The sequence below is a fragment of the Gobio gobio genome, assembly GCF_949357685.1.
Source record: "Gobio gobio genome assembly, chromosome: 15".
Lineage (NCBI taxonomy): Eukaryota > Metazoa > Chordata > Actinopteri > Cypriniformes > Gobionidae > Gobio > Gobio gobio.
In genome coordinates, this window is record NC_137108.1 from 21472920 (window position 1) to 21492399 (window position 19480).

Sequence of the window (19480 nt, forward strand, 5' to 3'; positions counted from 1 at the left end):
GCGGGCTTTTGCGCTTCAGAACTACGAAAACCGAATATGCAGCCCGTGAGCCCTGCTTATATACACGTGGCCACGCCCCACCTGTAGGCAAATGAGGCCAGGTGGTCGCCACGTCACGCGGGCTCACCGATAGGCTGCTGCAGTTGCCAGCAGAGCAGCCAATAGCACGCTGGATTAGCCTGCTATGGTCTGCCAGGCTGCCGCACTGCGTTGACAATGTTACAAAATTAAGGATAATTTTGGGTTTTTCAGAAATCTCGAAGAAAGAATACTTTCCCGTAGCATAAGGAACTTACGCAATACTCGTTCCCTCTTCTAGAGAGAACCGAGGTTACGTTAAATAACCGAGTATCGTTTATTACGGATAACGTTTTCTTTTCCACGGGATGGCTGCGCACACTAGTGGCTCTTTAGCTCCGCCCCCACACAATACGCCTCCAGCCACTCATTTTTTTTTCCAGAAAGACTCGGTATAGCGTATCTTTCTTTTATATATATAATAAAACTAAAGACTTTCGGAGATATGAAGGATGCAATAGTACTCTATAGGTACTCAAGATTGACATGAGATTGACAGAAACTGAGTGTTTCACCCCCCCCCCCCCCCCCTAAACACGTAAAAAGTCAGATTTTCATGATTGGTCCCCTTTAAGTTGACACCATTCTAAAGCTGCTGTATTTTTAGCAGTTCATATAGAACTTTTTAATTCAATTTCTCCAGACCTGGTGTATGGAAGATTGCAGCACATTACAAAGGTGACGAGAAAAATCCTACCGTGCGTGAATTCAAGGTCCAGAAGTTTGGTAAATGAATGAGTATTTTCATACTATTATAAATATCTATAGAAAAAAAATTTGTTTACAGATATTGTATTGTATCTAACTCAAATACAATGCATTTTTGTCAGTTCTTCCGAGCTTTGGGGTTTCTGTTCAGTCAGAGAAAGCCTTTCTGCTAGTGAATGCGGAGATATTCACATTCACCATTCAAGCCTCGTAAGTTCACATCAGATCAAATACTTTTAAAGGGGTAGTTCAGCTAAGATAACAATTCAGTTATTATTTATTCATGCTTATGCCATTATAAACCTATATTTGAGGTGAATTATTCCTTTAATGGTATCAATATGAACTTACTAATTTTGAGAAAACAGAATTAAATGTGTTTTAATCTTTTGAAAGATACACATATGGTAAGGAAATTGATGGTGGTTTCCACTGTCGGTTTGGGATGAAAAAGGATAAGTCAGATACTAATGCTGGAGAAATCGAATTCATCAAGGGATTGGAGAAAACGGGATCTGTAAGTATTACCATATTTATTGAATCTCCAAGATGAGTATATAACACTTTAATATTCTTTCATGGTGTTTTTCCCTTTTTCTAGGTCAAGAGAGGCCATGCTGAGATTACAGTTAACATTTCAGATATCAAGCAAAAACTGAATTCAACATTAGAAGATTTGGCATTGACTCAGGCCCAGTTCTACATTGCTGTCACAGTCACGGATATTTTAAGTAATCAATCATGGAACAAGACATGACATTTTTTCAGTCAAAGTTAATTCAACTTTAAAGACTATGGGCCAGATTTACTGACATCGTGCTCTAACAAATGTAACATCTATAGATTAACATAATCTAATTTACATCATCTATGTCCAATATATCAGTTTAGTCAATTTACTGGTATTTGTAGCATTATTTAACTCTGATGCATGCCTTAACCTAGGGCTTGACATGGCTGTGTCTGTTGTTTAATTGTCGTATTGTCATTAGATGACCCACAGAACTTTCCACTCCCATCCACTCCCTGAATTTTATGCTAATTTGCCCTGTTTAGTAAATCTGGCCCCAAAAATGCAAGATTAACTGAAAAGGCTATTGATTTAAAAGGCGAACAAATGTCATTTGTCTGAATGTGCTATGTAATGTTATAATGCCTAAAGATCTGAAAATAGTTAAAATGTACAACATTTCTTAATTGATGTTGACTTGACCTAAAATGACTGTGAACCTCTCATAAGGTGGTGAGGTACAGGAATCAGCAGCTTTCTTTCCCATCGTTTTGAATCCGTACAATGTGGATCTGTCTCGGACAAGATTGTTCTACAAACCTAAATATCCCTTTCAAGCTGTGGTAAAGAAAACGCTTATATTCATAATACAATGTATTACACTTTATTTTAAGGTGACGAAGTTACATTGTACATACTCAAATAAGTACTGAGTGATATTAATTAACTACATGTACTTACTATAGAGTTACGGTTAGGGTTTGGTTTAGTTACTTGTAATTATGCATAATTTACTGTTAGTAAGTACGTGTAGTAACGTGTAACTATGTCACCTTAAAATAAAGTTACCCAATGTATAATATTGATGCTGTCAGTCATTGAGGATTATGCTTGCAGTGATTTATAATGGTAGCTTTCACGTTATAATAGTAACATTTTGCTGATGACTTTGTGCTATAGCTTACCAGTGGTCCCTGTTTTTGACTAGGTCACAGTCCGTCACCCAAATGGTTCTCCAGCTGAAGGCATTCAAGTGAATTTAGATGTCCCAAGCACCAAAGAAAAGTCCATAACTATTAAAACTAATAAAGATGGAATTGCATTTCACCATTTCAACTTGGAAGGAACGCCATCTTCCATATTAATTCAGGTCAAACATCCAAAGAATAAAGCTTTTTTAATACCTGTAAGGCCTGTTTCACAATGCTGGCAAAAGTATTTACTATAATGCTTTAAACTGATTGTGAGACAGGCCTACTAAAAAATACTTTCAGTTGCATAAGTATTTAATACAATACAATAGAGGTGTAATGGTATTCGTACAGAACCATTTCGGTACGGGGCTCGGCTTGTTTTAAGCGCGGAACACACTTCAATCCGAGTTCCCACACGAATATAAAAAATATTAAGTTTTATCACGAAATTCAAACAATGCCGTTTTGACGTTCTTTAATGTGGCATGACTGATCACTGATCACAGTTCAAGTGGCCGCGCGATGCGCATGTGAACGCGATCATCTGTGAACGATCGATCTTCTCTTCCTAAAGAATAAACATGAATGAACATCTGAAGGTATGTTGAGGATACATTACAACTTACTGTCACGTATCATATGTGGTGTAATAATCGCTAAATCAGGGTCTCAACGGCGGAAAGACCTGCTTGTAAACAATGTCAGGTAGCATCACATTTACCTCAGGCAGTCATTCAGTGTCCACAGAATTGTATTCACTAGAGAAATCAACTCTTTCAATAAATATATGCACTATATCAGCCTATATATATATTCATTATATTCTTCTTAACCTGTTAGAGATGTCTTGATTATTTAATGTATGTTTAAATAAACCTGTCATGAAAATGACAGCCCCTGTGTATAAATGATTATATTTCAACCACAAATTGGAAAAAAAACTATTTTATAATTAGATTTAAAAGTTATTGCAAAAACCGCCTTATGTGAAGTTTACATGTTTGCGTAATGCGTACTGTTATTTGAGTTGATTATTCTACCTAAAAATAAATAGCAACTGAATTTTGGCTAATAGTTTGGGCTCTGTTGTTAACCTTTAATATTATAGTAATGTGCAAGTAAGGGTTCCCTATATAATTTACAGCAATATCGTCAATAAACTTTTAGTTATAATTTAATTAATTTAAGGACAGACCCTTTTTTTCAGTAAACCACTGTTTAATAAAAATAAATAAAAAGCAATTTTGTAAAACTGAACCGAACCCGTACCGAACCGCCAGTTCTCTTACGAGAGGTTCTCTCGTATTGCGTAAGTTCCTTACGCTACGGGAAAGTATTCTTTCTTCGAGATTTCTGAAAAACCCAAAATTATCCTTAATTTTGTAACATTGTCAACGCAGTGCGGCAGCCTGGCAGACCATAGCAGGCTATTCCAGCGTGCTATTGGCTGCTCTGCTGGCAACTGCAGCAGCCTATCGGTGAGCCCGCGTGACGTGGCGACCAATGAGGGCGCTTCGCGCCCACCTGGCTTCATTTGCCTACAGGTGGGGCGTGGCCACGTGTATATAAGCAGGGCTCACGGGCTGCATATTCGATTTTCTTTTCTTCAGCGAAGCCCTTCGCATCGCTGGATCTGGAACCCGCCGCCGTGACCGCGCAGACAAGCAAGCAGAGGACAGCGCCTGAGGAAGCCGGCAGCATCGCGCCACCTTCAGCCTTCCGTGCCTGCTCTGCTATCCGGCAGCCCCATATCCTTTTACGCTCAAAGTGTTGTCGCCGCTGCGTCACACTTTTCACAAAAAGAGCCGAGCGTTGATACAAATGTCTCGTTCCACCTGCGGCTCGTGTCACGCGCAGCTCAGCTCCGGGGACCGCCATGTGATCTGCGCTCTCTGCCTGGGCCGTGATCACGCCGCCGCCGCACTCCACGCTGGCGGATGCCAAGAGTGCGAAGAACTGACGATGTCGACCCTGCGGGCTCGACTCGTCCTGTTCGAAGATGATATCCCTCCAGTCCCTGCCACGCCGCGCAAGAAGAAGCGCCGCTCGCAGCGGACTCCGGAGCTCGCAGAGAGAAGCTCGCCGGAACCTTTCCCGCCCGCTTCACTCTCGCCTTCCCCGCCCCCACCCCAGGCCGCCATTTCTGTTGCCGCCTCCGGGGATGAGGCGGATGCGGCCGCGGAACGCGCCGACAGCTGCTCCATCATGGCTTCCGACAGCGAGGACTGGTCTTCCGCGTCCTCTTCAGTCCGGGGCTCCGGACGCTCTCGAGCGGGTGAGGACGCCGAACTCTTGCGCCTTCTCACCCGGGCTGTCGAGCAGCTAGGCCTCGAATGGGCCCCGCCCAAGGTGGCAGCGCCGAACCGACTTGACGGATGCTTCCTAAACAGTCGCCGCCGTGCGCCCACCTCCAGGACTGCACCCTTTTTGCCGGAGCTTCACGAGGAGCTCGCAAAGTCCTGGAATGCGCCATTCTCCGCGAGGGTCTCGTCTCAGGCTTCTTCGACGCTCTCACAAGTTGACGGCGCGGCCGAGAAAGGCTACAACGCTATCCCTCCGGTGGAAGAGGCGGTCGCAGCGCACCTTTGCCCGCCTTCTGGTTGGCGCTCAAAGGCTGCCCTCCCGTCTAAGGCCTGCAGAGTGACGTCATCGCTGATCGGCCGCGCTTTCGCTGCCTCCGGTCAAGCTGCGTCCGCTCTGCACTCTATGGCCGTGCTGCAAATCCTCCAAGCTAATCTCCTCCGCGACATGGACGAGAAATGCTGTGACGCTGAGTTAATCACGGATTTGCGAAGCGCGACGGATCTCTCCCTTCGCGCCACCAAGACCGCAGCACAGGCCCTCGGACGCTCTATGGCCTCCCTCACGGTAGCTGAGCGCCACCTCTGGCTCACGCTCGCGGACATGCGAGAAACAGAGCGCGCGGCCTTCCTAAACGCCCCGCTCTCTCCGTCTGGGCTTTTCGGACCAGCGGTCAAGGGGATCGTCGACCGTTTCTCCGAAGTGCAGAAAACGACGCAGGCCATGAACCTTTTCCTGCCTCGACGCCCCGGCGCTAGCAATAGCTCCGCTGCTCGCCGTCCTCGTGACCAGCCAGCAACGAGCTCCGCGCAGCGCCCAGCGCGGCCCCCTTCGTCTCAGAGAAGACCGAGCGGCCGCCCCAGATCGCGCTCTTCCAGCCGTGGTAAGCCGCCTCCACCTCGGGGCCCCCGGCCTAGGATCACGCTGAAGCCCGAGCCTCCAAAGTCCTCCTAGCAAGAGGCGAGAAACGACGGTTAAGTCCCGCCGCGGCCGGACCACCGTCAAAACTCTTTTTCCTGTCAGCCCCCACCACTGTGGCTGCTGCAGATGGATTTCACGCAGCCAACGAGCCGGCAAAAATGCCTTCTCGCCTGTCAATAACCGCCGTTTTTACGGCGAACCAGAGAAATCACAAAAGTTGCATTATTTCTGGTCGCACGGCTCGCGCCGTATGTGTTTCAAATGCAGTAAATGTGCCCACTTTTCTGTGTTCACCCCTGCACACAAGCACTATAAACCCTGTGTCCCCCACTCACATAAAGCGGCCACCGGCCGCTCGAGTGCTAGAGTTAGGTCACGTGTCCGCTTGTTTGCGTCCACGACTAACCACCACACGCGCTGTCACACAGCCACTCTTAACCGGTCATGTTCCACGCGTAAGAGTTGTGCCCGCTCAAACGCGCTCACACATTTTCGCGAACATTATGCCTCAGGCGCCACGCGCCACGCCACACACCATTTATTTTCCGCCCAGGGTGGCCGGAGCGATGAGTGTAGGGCCGCACACAAGCCACTCCCCGCTCGAAGCGGCAGAGATGCAGTGTGTAGGGCGGCCAGCCATCGCGAGCGATCGGCTGGCCCACAGCACAGAGAGCGCGCGCACTGTGCCCGCCCCTCCTATACGGGCCGTCAAACCCGCGAAGCGCGGCGTTTCGAGCCCGGAGGCCGTTCTATCCCGTGTGGCGCACGCGAGAGCGTGGGAAGCCATTCCAGGTGTATCAGAATGGGTGCTGAAAACAGTGAAGCACGGCTACACTCTGCAGTTCGCTCGCCGCCCTCCGCGCTTCTGTGCGCGTACAGAGACGAGAGTGAGCGAGGAAGTAGCACATCTACTTCGAGCAGAAATAGCCACGCTGCTGTGCAAAGGGGCTATAGAACCGGTTCCCCACTCTATGAGCGAGTCAGGCTTTTACAGCCGGTATTTTCTCGTGCCAAAAAGGGATGGGTCGCTCAGACCGATTCTGGATCTGAGGCGTCTGAACAAAGCTCTTATGAAAAGATCGTTCAAGATGCTCACGACCAAGCAGATCCTCGCGCATATTCGCCCGAGAGACTGGCTAATCTCCCTAGATTTGAAAGATGCATATTTTCAAATCAAGATAACGCCGCGTCACAGGCCATTCTTACGATTCGCCTTCGACGGCCAGGCTTATCAATACACCGTCCTTCCGTTCGGCCTGTCACTAGCACCCCGTACATTTACGAAGTGCATGGACGCGGCCCTCGCTCCTCTGAGAAATCGAGGGATGCGAGTATTGAACTATCTGGACGATTGGCTCATCCTGGCGCAGTCGGAGGCCGAGCTCCTCGCCCACAGGGCAATGCTGCTCAGCCATCTGGACAGCCTAGGGCTCACGGTCAATTGGACCAAGAGCTCATTAGTGCCCACGCAATCAACCTCATTTCTGGGTTTGAATCTGGACACTGTGGCAATGTCAGCCCGCCTGTCACCCCATCGCGCGCGCCAAGTTCGGCGCATGGCTGCGTATTTTCGGCCAGGCAAAATCGCACCTCTCAAGCTGTTTCAGAGGATGCTGGGACGTATGGCCTCAGCTGCAGCTGTGCTCCAGCTGGGCTTAATGCGCATGCGCCCGCTGCAATGCTGGTTAAACGCCCGAGTGCCTCACAGGGCCTGGGCGTCCGGTGGCTTCAGGATCAGAGTGACTCAGGGCTGCGTGTCAGCCCTAGAGCCCTGGTTAGTAGCCGACTGGTACCAGAGGGGAGTGACGATGGGAGCCATCTCACACCGCAAGGTCATCTCGACGGACGCCTCCACCATGGGTTGGGGCGCCGTTTTCGAGGGCAGATCAGCCTCGGGCCTTTGGTCGAGCGAGGAAAAACTCCTACACATAAACTGTTTGGAGATGATAGCGGTAGAGAACGCGCTCAAGCAGTTTCTCCCGCTTATACGAGGACACCATGTGTTAGTCCGGTCGGACAACACCACAGTGGTGTCCTACGTGAACCGGCAGGGCGGTGTCAGGTCCAGAGGTCTGGGCAATCTGACAGAACGCCTGCTCGTGTGGGCACACAGCTCGCTGCGCTCGTTGAGAGCTGCGCACGTGCCGGGCCACCTCAATGTGGGCCCGGACAAGCTGTCCAGGGGCCTCATTCTCCCAGGAGAATGGTCCCTGCACCCCCAGACAGTCCAGCTGGTATGGCGCCTGTTCGGCAGAGCGGAGCTCGACCTCTTTGCAACAAAAGAGAACGCCCGCTGCCCGACGTTTCTGTCCAAAAGCGAGGATGCGCTGTCCCAAACTTGGCCCAGCCTCCCGCTGTATGCTTTCCCGCCGATCTCCCTATTGCCCCAGGTCATAGCGAAAATCAGGGAAACGCGCCGTCCGGTGCTCCTTATAGCACCGCGCTGGGAGAACCAGATTTGGTACCCAGAGCTGGTGAAGCTGTCGCACTCACCCCCCTGGCCAGTTCCGCTGAGAGCAGACCTTCTCTCTCAAGCAGGAGGCTCAGTTTGGCATCCCCATCCAGAGCGATGGTCTCTGCATGTATGGGTGACCAACGGATACCCGTTGACCTGCCCGAAGGGGTTATGAACACGATTTCACACTCTAGAGCCCCCTCGACGAGGCGGTTATATAGTTCTAAGTGGTCGGTGTTCACTGAGTGGTGTGTTTCCAAGGGATTGGACCCACAGCAATGTGGGGTCCAGCGGGTGCTCTCCTTCCTCCAAGAGCTTTTGGAATTGGGCAGGTCCCCTTCCACGCTCAAAGTGTATGTGGCGGCTATAGCAGCGTTCGCTCAGACGACGCTAGGTAGCACGCTAGGAAGGAACGAGCTCATCGTCCGTTTCCTCAGAGGAGCCAGACGGATGAATCCCCCGCGGCCCCCGTCGGTTCCTATATGGGATCTGGCCTTGGTCCTAGAGGCCCTGAAGGCTCATCCCTTTGAACCGCTCGAGACTGTGGAACCAAGGTTCCTTTCGCTGAAAACCACGTTTCTGATAGCTCTGGCTTCAGTGAAACGCGTGGGGGATCTACACGCGCTCTCAGTGAGCCCGACGTGTATGGAGTTCGGTCCTAATGACTCTAAGGTCATTCTCAGACCGAGGCATGGTTATGTCCCCAAAGCGATCGGCACTCCCTTCAGGGCGCAGATTATCTCCCTCTCGGCTCTGCCAGCATCCGATGAGGGGGACGGTGGCAATTTCCTCTGCCCTGTCAGGGCATTGAGGGTTTATGTCACACGCTCCGCCGCCTTCAGGCGTTCTGAGCAGCTATTTGTTTCGTTTGGTGGGCGCACTAAAGGTCTCGCCTCCTCGAAACAGACCCTGTCCAGGTGGATAGTGGACGCGATTGCAACTGCATACGCTTCCAAACACCTGCAGTGCCCGCTAGGTGTCAGAGCACACTCCACCAGAGGCATGGCCTCTTCGTGGGCTTGGGCCAGAGGGATTTCCATCCGCGATATCTGTATGGCGGCAGGCTGGGCCTCCCCGTCTACGTTCGTGAGATTTTACAATCTGGAAGTTCCTGCCTTACAGGCGAAAGTGTTATCAGTTCAATAGGGCCGTTGGTTCTGCCCAGTGATTCTGCGCAGACATAGCTCACATACTGGTAGTAAGTTCGGTACTAGGCTCATGTGAATTTGAAGGAGACCGGCGGTGCCGTTCCCTCATTTACGAGACGAGCTGTTGTGAGTTTGAAGGTGACCGGCGGTGCCGTTACCTCACTCATATAACAAGATATTGTGAATTTGAAGGCGACCGGCGTTGCCGCTCCCTCATTCATGAGACAAGGTGTGGTGAATTTGAAGGAGACCGGCAGGTGCCGTTCCCTCATTCATGGGACAGGGTGTTGTAACCACCCGTCGTAAACCACCCGTCAGTTCGAATGAAGTGTCTGTATATGTGGTGGCCCGTTTTTTCTTTACCGGCCACCCTGCCCGAGCAGTGTTATGGTCCCCGGTTCCCTGGGATACATATGCTGTATGCGAGGCGCGCACGGCGTTGACAATATGTTCCCGTAGCGTAAGGAACTTACGCAATACGAGAGAACCTCTCGTAAGAGAACGATACTCGGTTACTTAACGTAACCTCGGTTCTCTCTAGAAGAGGGAACGAGTATTGCGTTCCTTGCCGTGCGCCCCGCTGGCTTTTACGCTTCAGAACTAAGAAAACCGAATATGCAGCCCGTGAGCCCTGCTTATATACACGTGGCCACGCCCCACCTGTAGGCAAATGAAGCCAGGTGGGCGCGAAGCGCCCTCATTGGTCGCCACGTCACGCGGGCTCACCGATAGGCTGCTGCAGTTGCCAGCAGAGCAGCCAATAGCACGCTGGAATAGCCTGCTATGGTCTGCCAGGCTGCCGCACTGCGTTGACAATGTTACAAAATTAAGGATAATTTTGGGTTTTTCAGAAATCTCGAAGAAAGAATACTTTCCCGTAGCGTAAGGAACTTACGCAATACTCGTTCCCTCTTCTAGAGAGAACCGAGGTTACGTTAAGTAACCGAGTATCGTTTTGTGTACCGTTACACCCCTACAATACAATATTATACTGTATATGTTTGACCTATTATTTCAACAGGCAACAGTGGATGGTTTCAAGTCAACAAGAGAAGTGCGCCCAGTGATATCCACAAACAGCTTCCTGTACATGAGTGTGACTAATAAAGTCCTGTCATCAAAAGATTCTCTAGATGTTTCACTTTATTTCAATGACAATCCAGTAGATGGGCGGATATATTATATGGTAAGTAATGTATTAAAATGTAATATATTTAAAGTGAATGTTTGTATGAGAACTCTTGAGAAATTGTGTGCATCTCTTCAGACTATCAGCAGAGGCATGCTGAGAACAGCGAGCTCTGTCGAATCAGGTTCTGCAGTAAAAATATCTATCCGTATCAGCCCAGAGATGACCCCGTCCTTCAGAGTGATCGCCTTTTACTATGGCACGGATGGTGACATCATCGCAGACTCTGTGTGGGTAGATGTAGAGGACAGCTGTGAGGAAAAGGTAAACAGACACTAAAATGCTTTGAAATGATTTTTTAACAGCTTACAATGGTTTAGTAATTTTGTCAAAATTATACAGTAAAAATCTTGCCACATGTTTACAGTTCTGCTATCCCATCTCCCGTTTAGCTTGAGATAAAACTGAACGGCTTTCATAATTATGAGCCAGGAGATTCAGCTAAGCTTGACATTGATGTTGGAACACAGAATGCAAAAGTAGCCTTACTAGTTGTGGACAAAGCCATTTACGCCCTGGGTTCTCAAAACAAACTCACTCCAAAACAGGTGTGTTGTACGGTCTAACAGTACCTACTGGTTTCTGAAAATATATATTAGATATACATATAAGATAAACTCAAATCTGTTTCTCATTTTCCTGTGTGAAGGTGTTCACCTCCATGAAGTCTTATGATCTGGGGTGTTCGTATGGCGGTGGAGAGAACACAGCTGCTGTTTTTAATGATGCTGGTCTGGCCTTCATCTCACACTCGACCACAATCCGTTCAATGATGAGAAAAGGTGCTAAATGATTCCAAACTTTTATCTACTACTTGAGAAATTGAAAAAATATGGAAATTAAATCTGGACTTACTGTTAAAAAAAGGGACTGTGCTTATTGCCTTCACCTGAAAAAGTTGTTACGAAATGCAAATTTTATTTTTAATTGTACTTCCAGGTTTCAGCTGCGAGTCTGGTTTTAGACGCAACAAACGCGATATTCAAACAGAAATGGCTAAAAAAGGTATATTATTTTCAGTTGAATATTTGATATCAATTCTCAAAGCTCATCTGAGTCAGTGTTATTTTAGTATTATTTATATACTATTATATTATTAATTATTATTTAGAATTAGCTTTCATTTTTATATTTCATGCTATTTTAAATTTTATGTGCTTTTGTCAGTTTTATTATATTTAAGATTATATTTTATCATTATAAAAAATGTTTTTCTTGTTTTCATTTTATTGTATTTTATTAACTTATTTATTTAATTAGTTGCCAACATTTCCTTTTTAATGAAGCTTTTGTTTTGTTTTATTTTAGATGCATTTCAATAACATAAAATGGTAACACTTTACAATACGGGTGCACTGATATACATTAATTCATGCTTAACTAATGCACAGTTAATCATGAGTTAATGTATGACTCATGAAGAACTAAACCATTTATTAATGATTACTGTATCAGCAACTAAAGAACATTCTATATGATTAATAGATTAAGTAATCATTAACTTGCTATTAATTAAATATGACATCATGTCTTAATTCCCTCATAACATATTATATTAACTAATAATGTAAATGAATGTGTTAATTACCACAATGGGTCAAAGCCATGCATTTCAACTTCCAGTTGTCTGCTTTAATTAATCATTAGCTAATGATTTACAAAGGTATCATTATGTTATGACTTTACTTGTTAAGTAAACTTGACTATTAACTAATTGTTAAGTAATATGTCATTGTGGTTATGGCTTTTGAATTCATTTTGAATTAGTTAATAGTCATGTTTCTTGTTCATTATCTGTGCATTAGTTAAGCATGAATTAATGTATATTAATTCACCCGTATTGTAAAGTTTTACCCATAAAGCAACTTTAATATATTGTTTCATTTTTAATTCTTTTTTAACAATTAAACAATGTGAGTCTCATTTTAATAAAACATTTTCAAGTACGATTCATTTCTATAGGGTCGAATTAAAAATGTAATGATAAATTACAGAGTTTGTCTTTATATACTATTTATATCCTCTCTTATTTCAATTATTGTTACCATACACAGTGGAATGCATGACCTGGCTGGATATGCTTTTGAAGATATGTAATTACTGTCAACTTCTCCTGCTCATCACTTTTGTCCTGTAGAGGCTGAATTTGAGAAAGCAGAATTGCAGAAATGCTGTCACCATGGTTTCACCCTGATTCCAATGAAGTTCACTTGCGAGGACCGAGCAAAAAGAGTGAGCAAAACGGAAAGCAAAGACTGTGTGGATGCCTTCCAGAAGTGCTGTGAGTTTGCAACCAAGCTAAGAGACAAAAAGAGGAACGAGGACCTGAAGAAAGGGCATGGCAGAAGTTAGTATAGCATCTTAATGAAAAGCTAGTCATAAAAGTGCCATCAAAGGCAATTGTAAATTCGGTTGTGCCACAATCTGCAATGAAGACATCTGATTTTGTTTCTAACACGACTTATTCTGCATTATTTAATTCCCACAGCTGCTGACTCTAATGAATTTGAGGATAACTTTGACTTTGACATACAAACAATTCGGCAATATTTCCCTCCGAGCTTTGAGTTTAAGCAAATTGATGTGAACAGAAAAGATATGTGAGTAGGTTCTCTGTCTATAAAGTAGGCATGTCCATATATATATTACATTTAAGTACATAAGATGCAAAAGTCTAAGTTCACTGTTCACACATTTTACAATATCATACATATACATTTATTTCAAAATAAAATGTTTCCATTGAATTTCCTTTGAAGATTTACAAAGGTCTTGTATAATGATTTAATTGCACTATATGTCTTCCAGGCACACAATCAGTTTACCTGACTCTATCACAACATGGGAGATCCAGGCTCTTAGCTTATCTCCATCCCATGGTAATTTGCTCATTTCACTTCTATCAAATTTAATGTCAATCCAACGAACTAAACCATTTACTTGTATTGCTTACAGGTTTTTGTGTGGCGGAACCAATTGACCTTCTTGCATTTAAGCCAGTGTTTATTTCCTTGAGGCTTCCCTATTCAGTCAAACGCTTTGAGCAACTGTCTATAGTTGTGGTGATCTTTAATTATGGAAACAAGCAAAGAGAGGTTTGTTGAAATTAACATTTCAGTGTCTTTTTTTTTGCACTATTCACTGCACTATTGTACCACTTTGACAATAATAACTGGTATATAGATTTACAGTAGGTACATTTTCTAGTGCATGAAATGAATATTTTTTATTTATTTTAAAAAGAGAACATTATAAAGCAATTCATTAATTTACTTAATATAAATTATTATTTAATATATGAAACTAGAAAGTTATTAACTTAATTTATTTCTACTTGTCCTTTAAAAATGATTAATTGGTGCAAGTCAGGTTGGTGCAGTCATATTATTATTACAGACTCTATGGGTCGTTTTTCAAGCAATCCTTTATTTACGTTTTAAAGTCATGCGCCCTCTAGCTGGCATTAAAAATAATGACAGTGTCCTGTTATGTCTGTCGTCATGAAATGAGATATGACTGTCGTTACCAATCAAAATGTGTGTTCATTTAAATGCAATGGGCCTCATTCATGAACATTCGTAAATATATGAGCAAATTATGAGTAATTTGCTCGTAAAATGGACGAAAACTCTCCTCCAGATTCACAAACGCTTCGTATACCACGGATTCAGTAGTTAAACATGAGTATATTAATGAATTCCAAACATTCGTAAATAGGACGCGCTCATTCATAATTAGCATAATCCCCGCCCATGACGTGTCCAGGTACGCTGTGGAATCTTCTGGACTTCTTTCTCAGGTTTGGCTCCAGTATTTTGCATAAATGCTAAAGAGACTAATTGGACATATGCCTGGCAATAAATATTAAATTATCATGTGTCCATCAAAGCATTTTTAGCCAGCTAAAAAACGCCTGGTGCTCTTCTGAAAACGGCCAGCTGGTGGCGCTTGAAAGCGCTTTGCAAGGGCAGCGTTTTTCCATCTGAGATACTTTGATTGCTATGAATATGATACAGAATATTCATGGCAGTAATGTGTTACTTGTATCTCATTTTGAAGAATATCACTGTATATAAAAAAATGCAGTAAAAAGCATTATTAACTTCACTGTTATTGTTGTTCAGTCGGTGTACAAGTGGGATGATTGGTCGGTGTAGTTTTTGTCCCGCCCCTCCTCCACTGTGATTGGGCGGCCACGTAAAAAGTGACAGTGACGAGCGCTGCCTATTACCCAACGTTGAACAGTAAAAAAAAAAAAAAAAAAACCCGGGGCAAATCAACTCTTGAAATATTATTATGGTACATAATGCATCAAAATGCAATGTCGTCAGCTTTCCTAAATTAGAACATAGACCGTTCAAATGTTTTACGCACCATTACACGTGGTAGGGAGCAGGTGTACATTTCTTTCGTACCAACTAACATTTTGAAAATACGAACATTTTCGTGAATCCGAAAATTTACGTCAGAGTGGCTTTACGAACAATTTACACACAAATTCGTTCTGCTCGTGTTTCATGAATGAGCCCCAATGTGTGGTCATATTTCCATTTAGCAAAAATCCTTTTTTATTAACAACTGCATCCACCCCACCCCTAAACCTACCCAGTGATTTATAGTGCCTTTACACTTCAAGAGCACATGTGTTCCCTGGGATCGAACCCACGATTGCATGATCACATGATGTTGTATTTTGCAATGCTCTATCAATTGAGCTAGGCAAAACATCTCGGTTACGTGTGTAACCCTCGTTCCCTGAAGGAGGGAACGGAGACATACGTCGGAACTGACCGACGAATTGGGATCTGATCTCAGAGACCAATCTACTTCGAGTGTATTAAAAACGAGCCAATGGAGATTGGCATGCGATCCACGCATTCCACGCACCGCCCCGCAGTGCGGGTATAAATAAGGAAGTGGAATGCTTGATCATTGCTTTTTTCTGCTGAGGAGCCGAACTAGTGACTCGGCCCCCTAGCGGAAGCACAGCACCTGGTGACGGGACGTACGTCTCCGTTCCCTCCTTCAGGGAACGAGGGTTACATACGTAACCGAGACGTTCCCTTTCAGTCAGTCACGTTCGACGTACGTCGGAACTGACCGACGAATTGGGATCCCTACCAAAACGCCAGGGCGCTGGCCCTTCCAGCGTCCTGCTTGAGCGCACTGGACCGTCTTAGATGGTACGGAAGTCAGGGCTCCAAGCAGGGAGGTCAGTCACTGCTGTTTCTGCAAGACCCACCCAGTGTGACTATTGGATAACGCTGGGAAGCGTGCCCGTCTCGGGAGATGGTACGCTGCGGAGCCACGTCCTTCAGTGGAAGGATTGGTGGCAGAATACACATAAGGACTAACCTGGCAGGGTAGTGCAACATATGGCTGTCTCTGGGGTGGTTCCAGCCTGGTTCCAGGGGGGAAAGAACATGCCCAGAGACGACAGAGCGGGCTCTGTCAAGGGAAAGACACGGGGCTAGCCGAGTAGGGTAGCTGGTACCGTGGAAGAATACACATATGGGGTAGCCGTGAGGGGACCGCTACATATGGAACCCAGCCTACACACACGTTTCACAAGCATACGGGTGCAGGCCTGGCGTCAGACGGCCGCAACGTCTGGCACCGCAGGGGTGCCGGAGGAGCTCGACAGGGTTAGCCGTTTCCGGGGAACACAACTGGAGAAAAATAGACGCACGTATCCGGCCCAGAGGGCGGGAGTGGCGTTGCAAGCCGACACTTAGAACGGGCACTTAGCGCTACTGGCCACTGGGGGCGAGGATGCGGGAAGATACCGGCTCTACACGGAGGCTATAGAATCTAGCGAACGTGTTAGGTGTCGCCCAGCCCGCAGCTCTACATATATCTGTCAGCGAGGCGCCTTGAGCCAGCGCCCAGGAAGAAGCAACACTCCTTGTTGAGTGTGCTCGCAACCCGAACGGGCAAGGCACGTCTTAGGACTGGTAAGCCAAGACGATAGCATCCACTATCCAGTGGGCTAACCTCTGCTTGGAGACAGCCTTTCCCTTCTGCTGGTCTCCGTAACAGACGAAGAGTTGCTCTGAGGTCCGAAAGCTTTGAGTCCGGTCGACGTAAGCGCAAAGAGCGCGGACGGGACATAAAGCCTGGGCTGGGTCTGCCTCCTCCGAAGGCAGCGCTTGCAGGTTCACTACCTGGTCCCGGAACGTATCCTTGGGCACGTATCCAGGCCGGGGTCTCAGGACAACGTGAGAGTTGGCCGGCCCGAATTCTAGGCACGATTCGTTGACCGAAAGTGCATGCAGGTCCCCTACCCTCTTGATGGAGGCCAATGCCGTCAGAAGCACTGTCTTCATTGACAGGATTTTAAGCTCCACAGACTGCAAAGGCTCAAAGGGAGGGCTCTGAAGTGCTCTGAGCACTAGAGCCAAGTCCCAAGAGGGTAACGAGTTTGAACGAGGAGGATTTAGCCTCCTCGCACCTCTGAGGAACCTGACGATTAGGTCGTGCTTTCCCAAGGACTTACCTTCGACTGCGTCGTGATACGGCGCTATTGCTGCGACATACACTTTGAGGGTGGAGGGAGACAGCCTTCGCTCCAGCCCGTCTTGCAGGAAAGAAAGCACGACACTAACTGAACACCTTCGGGGGTCTTCCCGGTGGGAAGAGCACCATTCAACGAACAGGTTCCACTTCAAGCGTAGAGGCACCTCGTAGAGGGGGCTCTAGCAGAAGAGATGGTGTCCACCACTGCCTGTGGTAGACCACCTAGAACCTCCGCGTCCCGTCCAGGGACCAGACATGGAGTTTCCAGAGGTCTGGACGCAGGTGCCATAGAGTGCCCCGTCCCTGAGAAAGGTGGTCCCTCCTCAGGGGAATCGGCCTAGGAGGGGCTGTCGCGAGGAGAGTTAGTTCTGGGAACCAGGTCCGGTTGGGCCAGTAGGGCGCAACTAACAAGACCTGCTCCTCGTCCTCCCTGACCTTGCACAGGGTCTGTGCAAGAAGGCTCACTGGGGGAAACGCATATTTGCGCAGCTCCCGGGGCCAGCTGTGCGCCAGTGCATCCGTGCCGAGGGTGCCCCCGGTCAGGGAATAGTACCACTGGCAATGGGTCGAGTCCGGAGAGGCAAACAGGTCTACCCGTGCGGCTCCGAAGAGGTCCCATATCAGCTGGACCGCCTGGGGATGGAGTCGCCACTCCCCCGGAGGTGTCGACTGGCGAGAGAGCTCGTCGGCTGTCTGGTTCAGCGCACCTGGGAAGTGAATGGCACGAAGCCACCTCAGATGCTTCTGACTCCAAAGGAGGAGGTGGCGGGCGAGTTGGAACATGCAACGGGAGCGTAGATCACCCTGACGGTTGATGTACGCAACGGCCGCAGTGCTGTCCGTACGGACCAGTACATGCTTGCCACATGGCGGCCCCTTGAGGCGGCACAGTGCCAAGTGTACCGCTAACAACTCGAGGCAATTGATATGCCAATGCAATTGAGGTCCCGTCCACAGACCTGAAACTGCATGCCCGTTGTACGTGGCCCCCCAGCCCGTGGAGGAGGCATCCGTGAAGAGCACAGCATGCCTGGACACTTGTTCTAAGGGCACCCCGGCCCGGAGAAACGAAGCGTCGGACCATGGGCTGAAAGTTTGGCGGCAGTAAGGAGTCACTGGGACCCGGTACTGGCCGCTCTGCCACGCCCACCTCGGGACTCGGCCATGGAGCCAGTGTCGAAGCGGTCTCATATGAAGCAATCCGAGCGGCGTTACCGCGGCTGCAGATGCCATATGCCCCAGGAGCCTCTGAAAAAATTTCAGTGGGACCGCTGTCCTGCTCTTGAACGAATTCAAGCAGTTCAACACCGACCGGACCCGCTCTTCCGTGAGGCGCGCAGTCTGGCTGACCGAATCCAGCTCCATACCGAGATAAGAGATCCTCTGTGTGGGACAGAGTTTGCTCTTCTCTCGGTTGACCCGAAGGCCCAACAGGCTGAGGTGACTGAGCACCATGTCCCTGTGTTCGCACAAATGCTCCCGAGACTGGGCGAGTATGAGCCAGTCGTCGAGATAGTTGAGGATATGAACGCCGCGTTCTCTGAGCGGAACAATGGCTGCCTCTGCGACTTTCGTGAAGACGCGAGGCGACAGGGACAGCCCGAAGGGCAGGACTTTGTACTGATATGCCTTCCCCTCGAACGCAAAACGTAGGAACGTCTGTGTCGAGGAAGGATAGAGACATGAAAGTACGCATCCTTCAGGTCGATCGCTGCGAACCAATCTTGGGGACGGATGCATTTGAAGATGCGTTTCTGCGTTAGCATCCGGAACGGGAGCTTGTGCATATCAGCTGGAGGAACCGGCTCGACCGCGTCCTTCGCCAGTAGGACATCGATCTCTGACCGCAAGTGAGGGGGGGTGCAGACAGCAACTCCCTCGGAGCAGCTCCTGTTCTCCCTGGGCTGCCCATCTCAGGGCCGCTTGCCCTTACGCTTGCTTGTAGACTAGCAAGCCCTGAGTGGGTTGGGCGCCTCCCTTACGTCCGGCACCCTGTTTCCCAGATGGAGGCTGCTGCCTGGGTTTCGCAGGGGCGGAGGCGGACGCAGGGGGGGCGCCCTCGGCGACAAGCAGGCAGAGGTGTTGCGAATTAGGATTTTTTTTTTTTTTTTTTAAACCACCTCTGTCTGCTTCTAGGCCATCGAGAACTGCTGGGCAAAGTACTCGACGGCGTCGCCGAAGAGGCCTGCCTGACAGACAGGGGCGTTAAGGAACCGAACTTAGTCGGACTCACGCATATCTGCCAGGTTTAGCCCCAGGTTCCTGGACCACTAGTGTGGACATCGCCTGACCCAGGGAGCGTGCAGTGACTTCCGTCGCCCAGAGAGCGAGGTCCACCGCCGCACGCAGTTCCTGCATAACCCCTGGGTCGGGACTACCCTCGTACATGCAGGACAGAGGGTAGTGAGAGAGGGAAAAATTTATACAGATTTCGGCCCTTTTGGTGTTCCATATTTTGAC

The 19480-nt window shown here is 47.8% G+C and overlaps 1 protein-coding gene across 1 annotated transcript in view; it reads left to right on the forward strand.

Annotated features, from left to right (window-relative positions):
- Nucleotides 1-19480, forward strand: part of c4b (complement C4B (Chido/Rodgers blood group)) — a 93341-nt gene that overhangs the window by 29663 nt on the left and 44198 nt on the right. The window contains exons 6-20 of the mRNA XM_079837564.1: nucleotides 722-804; nucleotides 909-996; nucleotides 1183-1303; nucleotides 1388-1517; nucleotides 2027-2139; nucleotides 2505-2666; nucleotides 10337-10501; nucleotides 10583-10768; nucleotides 10897-11052; nucleotides 11154-11286; nucleotides 11444-11509; nucleotides 12642-12851; nucleotides 12993-13104; nucleotides 13313-13383; nucleotides 13460-13599. Coding sequence (XP_079693690.1) covers nucleotides 722-804; nucleotides 909-996; nucleotides 1183-1303; nucleotides 1388-1517; nucleotides 2027-2139; nucleotides 2505-2666; nucleotides 10337-10501; nucleotides 10583-10768; nucleotides 10897-11052; nucleotides 11154-11286; nucleotides 11444-11509; nucleotides 12642-12851; nucleotides 12993-13104; nucleotides 13313-13383; nucleotides 13460-13599 — 1936 coding nt within the window. The remainder of the gene's footprint in view (nucleotides 1-721; nucleotides 805-908; nucleotides 997-1182; nucleotides 1304-1387; nucleotides 1518-2026; nucleotides 2140-2504; nucleotides 2667-10336; nucleotides 10502-10582; nucleotides 10769-10896; nucleotides 11053-11153; nucleotides 11287-11443; nucleotides 11510-12641; nucleotides 12852-12992; nucleotides 13105-13312; nucleotides 13384-13459; nucleotides 13600-19480) is intronic.